Source organism: Chanodichthys erythropterus, chromosome 15, assembly GCF_024489055.1.
Source record: "Chanodichthys erythropterus isolate Z2021 chromosome 15, ASM2448905v1, whole genome shotgun sequence".
NCBI lineage: Eukaryota > Metazoa > Chordata > Actinopteri > Cypriniformes > Xenocyprididae > Chanodichthys > Chanodichthys erythropterus.
The window spans coordinates 7,366,169-7,375,021 of NC_090235.1; the positions used below are offsets into that span (position 1 = coordinate 7,366,169).

Genomic DNA, 8,853 nt, shown 5'->3' on the forward strand with positions numbered 1-8,853 from the left:
ATTCTCATTACATAATTTTTGTACATTTTTAACACAGAAAAAGTTGCTGACTGCAGCTTTAAATATTAAAATACATTTTAAAAACTAGTAGTCAATAAGACTTGCTTTGTGGGCGGCAAGCACCAGCACCATTTTGGTGGAAAAGGGGCATCGCACAGCCATTGTATGTTTTTTGTATTTATTTAGTATATACATGTATATATGCCCTAATTTTCTATCTTCATTTTTATTTCCTTCTCTTCTTTCATTTTTTTCACAGCCCTAGCTGCCAGTGGTGGCCAGATTCCCATTTCCGCTCTTGAGGGCAGCGGTCAAATGTTCCTGGGTGGAGCTGGAGGTCCAGGAGCTGGTCTGCGCCAGTCCCTCTTCCTAAACCGCCCCACTTTACTGCCCTTGGCGAGGAGCGCAGGCATGGGTCTGGTCGGCACCCCAAGGGCTTCTCCGCCTCCTGGCGCCAGAGGCGCAAGCCCAGACTCGTGCTCCATCTCCCCCTGCTCAAGCCCCGCCTCCTTCTGCTCATTAGGCGAAGCCTCGCCACCCCCTCTGGGCGGAGCTATGGCTGAGTGACGCCCACACCAAGCTGCTGCACTTGAGGGGAGTCAGAGGGACGGAAGAAAGAAGACAAACAAGACTCGCCTTTTCAACCAAAGCCATCTCTCAATCCCTCCATTTCTCTCTTGTGCTCTCTCTCTCATTATGTCTTTGAATGCCAAAAATACAGAGAAATGAGCAGAAGAGAACAGGGATAAGGAGAGAACAGAACGGGGGACTGTTTAAACCAAAAAATTGATCTATTCAGATTGGAGAGGTGGCTTCAACGGAGCTACTTTGAGAATGTACATTTTATTCCTTTCTGAATGGAAAAAGACAAACCTACATCAACAGATTTTTGAGGGCAGGGTCGTGAGCCAAAAGACTTTACGAAGAAACAACAACAAAAAAAAGAAAACGGGTGGCAACGAATGGAACAAAGGAAGGACATTTGACAAGTGTCACTGGATGGTAGAAAGAGAAACCAAAAAATAAACACATGGAAGAAGAATGGAAAGACTCACAAAGACAAAAAATGACGAAAAATACCAAAACCAAAATACCAAAAACCAAAACCAAAAAATCGGAGAGAAAAGCTTTACCTAAGACTTTGAAACCTGAATTGTCCAGGATCAGATTAACTCTACAAAACACCAAAAACCTTTTGCTCAATTTTCATTGTTTTCCATGCACCCCTTATTATGTAAACTCTGTTTTTTTTCTTTCTTTTAAACTGTTTGTAAATGTATTTCTCAATCTACCTCTGCTATCAACTATTTAGATTTTTCATTCTTTTTCATTCCATTTTCACTTTTGATCCGTGACATTTTCATCATTCCTGTCTAACTTAAGATGGAAAACACAGAACGACAGAAGAATTTAGAGGGATTTTGTCTCCACTTTAAACAGTATTACACACAAACACACACACATACACTGAATTTACTGTGACGCATATCCCGATTCCCCCTATCCGTCAGTGATCATCCGCTGGAATCCATGCCTCAAACTTTGCAACACTTTTCTTGGATACCAAAGCATTTGTCTGGCCTTTTGCGTCAGCTGAAAAGAGCTCAGACGACAAGACCTCAAACATGTCAAAAAAACCAACATACACAAGGACAAATTTTAAAATAAATCCCCCTGAGCCCCCAAGCCCCTGCCCTCCATCCTCTCCGGACCCCTCTCCTGTGCCTCGGAAAAAAATGTGTGATGAAAAAGGCCAAACGAAATAAAGGAACGACAGGCAAGAGGAGCAGCGACTGAAGAGGATCCGAGGAAACGTGCAGGGGGGAATCCAACGACCGAGATGCGGAGGGGAGATGTCACCGTTGTCGCTTTTTTTATTTTTCCAACACACGGATTAAACCAAAAATGAAACCAAACCAAAACCAATGGACTAAAACTGAACTTTACTCAATGGAATGAAACCAAATACTAGGAGTGGACCACAGGAGGTGGACAAGGAGGATGTTTTAGAGTAGCAAGACTCGATGACGTGAAAAGACTCAACATGGCTTTGACCAGAAGATCATTCCTTCACCTCCTCCCTCCTTTCCGTTAAGTCGATGCTTTCACTCTCCTTCCTGGACGGGAGAATATTTATTAACCTCATCGAACTGAACTTCAGAATATATATATATACATATATATTTTGTTTTATTGCTTTTCCCTCTTGGTCTGTCTGTTTATGCTGTATGACTCGTCTCATTGCTTTATATTTTTGGGATAATGGGGTGACGTATTGCCTATTTTCATATTTTGTGTGTTTCGTCATTTTGAATTGATCGTGCCGGGGGGTTTCCCTCATCAGGCGGTTTGAAACAATACTGTGAACATGTAGCTTCCAAGTTTTGCTTCGATTGCGAATGTTGTGAAACGATAAGCCAAAACTGAAGAAATACCAAAAGCGAAAACTTTTTCTTTTTTGACGCCAAATAGCAACCTAACCAATGCACAACACTTGGAGAAAGACCGTATTGGTGCTAGGTCTCTTCGAGGAGAGATAGGGAGCAAAGAGAGAGACGTGTGTGTGTGTGTGTGAGTGCGTGTGAACGTGGAAGCTCATCTCCAGCATGGAAACCAAACCGAAACACGACCGTTAAGCCAACTTTCGTTCGGCGTGTCGGCCAAACTGTTTTTGACCATGTGATCTTAGACGCATACAAAAACGTGGACAAACGAGAAATGTAGAGGTTGTGGGGGACGGGGTGGGATGGGGTTTAAAAGCAACTGGAAATCCAGTTGACGTTACACTTCTAGAGGGAATGTACCTGTTAGTGCTTTGATAGATTTTGTAGGAAAAAAAAATCTATGTTCAACTGCTTACTATTGCTAATGTAAAAAAAAAAAAAAAAAGGCTGTGATAAAAATAGTCCTTATGAAATGTTGATGATGACTTGATTTTAGACCAAAAGCTTTAAACTGTCTCTCTTTGATTTTTTTTTCCCTCGAAAATTTGTATTTATTGTGTGAGGGGAGGGTGTATCGATGATTTATATGTTTCCAACTCTTCATCTTATTTATTGGCTTATTTATGTATTTATAGCATTTTAATTTATCGATTCGGTCTTTTTTTAATCTTCTTAAAACCAAACTGGGGAAATATGGGGTGGCTTCAGAAAAAAAAAACAAGTGTCAATGTTTAACTAATGACAAACTCAAGTTTTTGAAACCAAAACTCGCTACTAAAACTGACTGTTTCCGTGGGCACCTTTTCAAAAAATCTGTCCACCGCTTTCGAGAGATGAAAAGTTTGCAAACTATGTCTCTATAACTTGATGTAATATATAGTTATGGGCTAATTTTAAGCATAACTCTTGTTCCAATTTTTTCCAATTTTATTTTTTTTTTTAGATTTTGCTGTTTTTTAAAAGCATTGGATGAGGGAAAAAGAGTGAGAGAGATACGCTTCTGCATATACCTCATGTTTGATTAGAAATGCCAAATAGATGGAAAAAAAGCTTTAAGAATTTGACAAAGGGGAGCAGAGGAGATGTTGCTCAGGAGAGGGTATTTTAGCGTCTTTTTCGCGTGAGTATAAAGGTTCACAGACTTCCCCAGATTATCTATCCAACGTCTGGTTCAAATATCCGGCCCACGATCGGTGTCGAAGAACAGTTGACGGCAGATTTTGTTTTCACATCGGTTTTCTATGTGTACGTTGCTCATGTGATTATTGGTTTTTGTATATATCTCTGTGTTGGTGTGTGTGGACGGCTCTGCTGTAGAGGGCCCTGAATGATACCAAAGTTAAACCTCTACCGCGGGGCCTCTCACATTCTAGACGCGCTCAAATGCATGGACGTTCTTGTAGACATGCACACGCAAAACTGTTCTTCAACCATATACAGCAGGAATGTCTACGACTGCATCGTTGTCATTGTGCAGTATGTTCTGTTGTTCTGCATTGCCAAATAGAGGTAACTCTCACACTTAAACGGCATTGTTTCTTTCTTAGCTACATTCGAATTAGTACTTAGAACAGTTTGTTCAGTTATTTTGACAGTTTACTGGGTTTAATTGAATATGAAATGCAACATTTTATTCTCCTGTTTTGCTTTTTTTCCCTTCAACTACTACAGCTTCAATCCAAAGGTAACTGATTAGGTCAACAAAGGAAGATTTCCATACTAAAACCTCAAGAGTTGAAACCAAAGAGTTCTGCCGTAACATGTTGTCAGGAAACATGCCAATGCTTTTTCTTTTGTTCTCAGAACACATAACCGCTTCTCTTTATGACATTTGATGTTGATGATGACGATGCTAACTACATTACGATGGTCACTTTCAACTCTGTATCTGCGTTTTTGCGAAGATCCTTTTTTCTCTCTGTCGGTGTGTCTCGCTCTTACCTCAGAAGCTCTTCATGGAATTTGTAATCCGCTCTGGATTTGAATCTGGATTTTGTTCAGAACTGTTGAACTGTCTGTTACTCATCGCTCTCTGTGTGCCTGTTGTATGGGGTGGGAACGGGGTGGGCAAAGACGGGAGGGGGCCAAACAGCCAATAAGTGTTAGGATTAAAGTGCAACTTTAGACCAAATATGTGTCCATGTCTGGTTCTGTTCTTTATCTTTCAAAAAGCTTGTGTGTGTGTGTACCCTTAACTCTAGGTTAATATTTTCAAACCTTAGGTTAAGTAATGTTTCACACCCTGGGTTATGAAGCACTTTTGCAGTGCCAAAGGTAACAAACAACGTGTTGCTAGAAAATCACAATGTTGTTTACCAACAGACAATCATAAGGTAAACAATGCCTACCTTTCTGAGAAACACTGTTGATATTTGAAATCAACCCAAACAAACACGCCCCTTCATTCATTGCTCCGCCCCCAAAATGCACAAACACAATGCAAGAGTGGATGTCTCTTTATCAAGCGAAATAATGCTTTGGGAAAAATGAAGCCAAGATTACAAACAAAAGACAAGGAAGAACATAAAATGAACATAGTCGCCAGCATCACACCAGCTCCAGACAAACATAAACACTCAAAGCTGTCCTGTTACTATAGCTAACATTACAACAACAGCATATCTCGGTTCTGTGAAACATAGGAAAAATAATGTTACTTGCATATGGAGCAGAAACGATGCAACCTCAGTGTCCATTTTCAGGCCTTCCCGCTGCTGTCTCTCCCGCGCTGGAAAGCTTTTCTAATATTAACATGGGTCCTAAAGGTCTTGCCTGATCATAACCCCTTTTTCCCTGTGAAATTTCTCTGACATTTTCTCTTTTGTAATATCTTAGCCATCTCTCTTTCTACAGTCTTTCTTCAGATTTCTTCAACTCTGCCTCTTGCTCACTCTCTCTCCTCCCCCATCATGAGTGTTTATGCCCCCTGCTGCTGATAAGTGTTTTGTGGTACTCAGTCCAATTCAACAGCATTTCTCAGAAATTGCTTACTGCACCTTTAAATATTCAAGCACTTTATAGTCACATAAACTTGCACTGGGTTTAGTTTCAGCATCTGAGGGAAACAAGTTACGTACATTATGTAACTGCGGTAACTGCTTCATTGAATATTATCTCTTGCTCATGCACAGGTCGAGTCTAATAACAACAAAATCATCACATGACCTGGAATGTCATGGGGATCCCCCTATTTAACCCTGTGACTCCCAGAAAACTGTCTCTACAGAATCTTCTCTCCCAGACACTGAGTGACAGGGTGCTCTGGTGGTCCTCCAGAACTCATAGAACTGCAGTTGCATACGTAACTCTCATTCCATTTCATTCTTACTGAACGCCAGAGGCAGTGCCTCACACTGGATGGCTCATAACAACAAGGTCACGGAGAGAATTCTCCTAACCTTAAACAGAAGTTGAGGGTCCTAACAAGATTGCCGTTTCCATAGCACCAGGCACCATCACATTTCTTCTTTAGTATCTGGAGAAGGTATCACTGGATGACCAAATGGTCGCTGCACAAATGTTCATTAGTGGGACACCTTTTAATGTTGCCAAAGATGTTGAGGATACTTCTCGTCGAATTACACCTTATTCCGGCTGGTAATATAAGGTTGTTGGCCTTGTATGCTTAACCCTCTTGGTGTACTCCAATCAGTGAAAAGCTTCCACATGCAAGCATAGATATTCCTGGTGGAGGGTGCTCTAGAATTCAGGATTGTGTTTTGCACCTTTATATCACAAGACTTCCGCTGCAGCAGGACACAAAGCTGCAGCCGATCTAGGGTTGGGTGCCAAATCTGCCCCTGCAGCTGAAGGAGAAGGTCCTGTCTCCTGGGCAGGCTCCAGGGATACCCTTTGAGAAGCCTGCATAACATTGGGAACCATGGTCTCCCGGGCCAATTCGGTGCCACTAAAAGCATCCTGTAGTGCCTTTGAAAAATCCTGTGGAGAGCTGGTAGAATTAGAGGGCTGGGGAAAAGGCATAGAGTAGCAGATCTGGCCAGGTATACGCAAGCGCATCCTGACCCAACAGATTGGACTTCTTTGTCCAGGAGAACCACAGGGGACAGTGGGTCAAGGGCTCTGAGGGGAAGAGATCCACCTCTGCCAAATCATCTGAACTACTTGTGGATTGAGTCTCCATGCTCCTGGTGAAGGTCTGTGGCAGGACGAGAAGTCTGTCACCACATTCAAAACTCCCGCTACATGCATCGCCCTGATGCTTGCACCAAGGGAATGCCCATGTCAGAAGGTCCTATGCCACTCTGAGACTTGCTGGACCTTGTGCCACCCTGATGATTGATATGATATACCACCGACATTGTCCATTCTGATGAGAATATGGCAGTTCAGTAGGGCTGGCCCAAAGTGCTTCAGAGCTAATTAAACTGCTTGTAGCTCCAAGATATTTATATCTTTTGAGGCTTGCTTGGGTTTCTAGTTCCCCCTGATCATCCTGTGCTGCCAAATTGCCCCCCAGCCATTCAGCGAAGCATCAGTCTGCATTATCTCCTGGGAGAGGGAATCCCACCCAGAGCTACCCCTTTCATCAAGAATTGCCCTACCCTTTGAAACTTGAATGTTTTCATGCTCTATGGGAATGGGAATGCTTGACATGAATGCGAATTCATGTCCCCAACAAGATATCCCCAGCATGAGATGGGAGAGTGATTTTGGAGGGACTGGAGGGAGCTGCCACTGTGGGCTTTGGGATTTTCCCTTACCAGTGGTGGTGCCTCACCTGAAAGCAGATTTAGTATTAAGGATTTAATCTGGACAAATTCTGAGGTTAAAACATCTACTCTTCTGACTAAAGAATCCTCTTTATGTCTCTTACTGGTGGAGGCACTCACTGCTAAGTGCTGTAGTACTACTCGTCCGGACTCGAGACGTTTTTCTATTGTCTCGGACTTGGTCACTGGTCTCGACTGAGTCCAGCAATATGCTTTTTTCTGATATAAACATGTTATTTAGCGATGGGCAACGAAATGTGCCATTAAACGCGCCGTGGGGCTGCAGACTGGCAGCCTCTGTTCTCTCTGTCGCTCGTGTCGGCTCTAACGTAGCATAGACATGAGCGCGGGCATACATGCATACAAACTGACTGTATCTACACAAGCAGCGTATGAGAAGTTGCATGCAGAATACAAATCGCGCTGCAGCAGCCTACTGCCGTTCTCCACAATAATTTAGTTGGAAATGTGGCTAATGTAGGCTACCATTGTAAAAGTGGTGTTTTAGCACTTACTAGCATGAAGAACAAATAGCCTAGGGCTCGGGCTCAGGCTGGTCTGCATCCACATGATTGCAAACGTGACATTGATTTTATATAACAGTTCACAAACAAAAGGGTAATATTAAGTGAAGTACAGAAGGAGGTTAAATGCAGGGGGTACGCGACTGTAAAATGCTTGGGAACCACTGCTGTAGTGAATTTAAAAACAACCAGGCAGCTAATATGCATGCTTAATAATTTTTTTTTTTTTTATTTTTTTTTTTATCGCAAGTCATCGTCATTGCAAAAAAACAAAACAAAAAAAAACACTGGTTTATTATATTTTATTTCTTTGTAGGCCTACTATGGATTCTTTTGGACAAGTAATAAGGTCAGTTTTTTGGTGACACTTGTGTTGCTTGTTATTTATTTATTTTACATTTTCCATTGGTAGCCCAGAATGTGATTGTTACACTATTAAAAAAACTGAAAATGTGAAGTTGCACTTGAACCTCTTTGGACTTGGTCTTGACTTGGACTCGAACCTTTTGGACTTGGACTTGACTACAGCCCTATCACTGCTTCCACCCTTTTATGCTTAGACGTCACTTTGCCCTGCCGAGGAAGTGCATCTGAGGTCAAGAGTCCCTCTGGAAACTCTCTGCTCCCATGACGACATGGTGCTACAATTCATACAGGCATCATCAGTGAGGCCCTGCTTCTGATGTCCCAAGCCTAAGCAGGGTGGACAGCAGTCATGTCCATCATCCTCCTGTAAAGTGGCTAAGTTGTCCATATTGCCACAACAGTACTTACTGAAGCCTGAGCGAGAACACTCTGGGTGCCACTAGAATACTATAACGGTACAGGATCAGAAGAACAAGAAAATATTATTTTTAAACAGCACAGCTATAGTGCTAATCCCTCAGGTATCAAGGTATCAATACAGAGCATCACACAGAGCGAAAACACTCATTATAACTAACATGATGCATATATAGGCCCAAACTGAATGTCACAAACACTTTTCACTGACACCATGTGCATATGAATGACATTGATTAAGCCACTGGTCTTTTTCATAAACAAAACAATCTCTGGTGCGTACGTAAACAAACTTACTACAGTCTGGCAGCATCTGGAATAAACAGACGAATATCTCCTAACAAAGTTTGTCTTCAGTGCACCACAGCCTCT

At 42.2% G+C, this 8,853-nt stretch overlaps 1 protein-coding gene across 1 annotated transcript in view; it reads left to right on the forward strand.

Annotated features, from left to right (window-relative positions):
- Positions 1–2,712, forward strand: part of pou2f2a (POU class 2 homeobox 2a) — a 52,081-nt gene extending 49,369 nt beyond the window's left edge. Inside the window, exon 17 of the mRNA XM_067361617.1 lies at positions 260–2,712. Within this exon, the coding sequence (XP_067217718.1) occupies positions 260–567 (308 nt within the window). The 3' untranslated portion in view covers positions 568–2,712. The remainder of the gene's footprint in view (positions 1–259) is intronic.
- Positions 2,713–8,853: the final 6,141 nt, after the last annotated feature.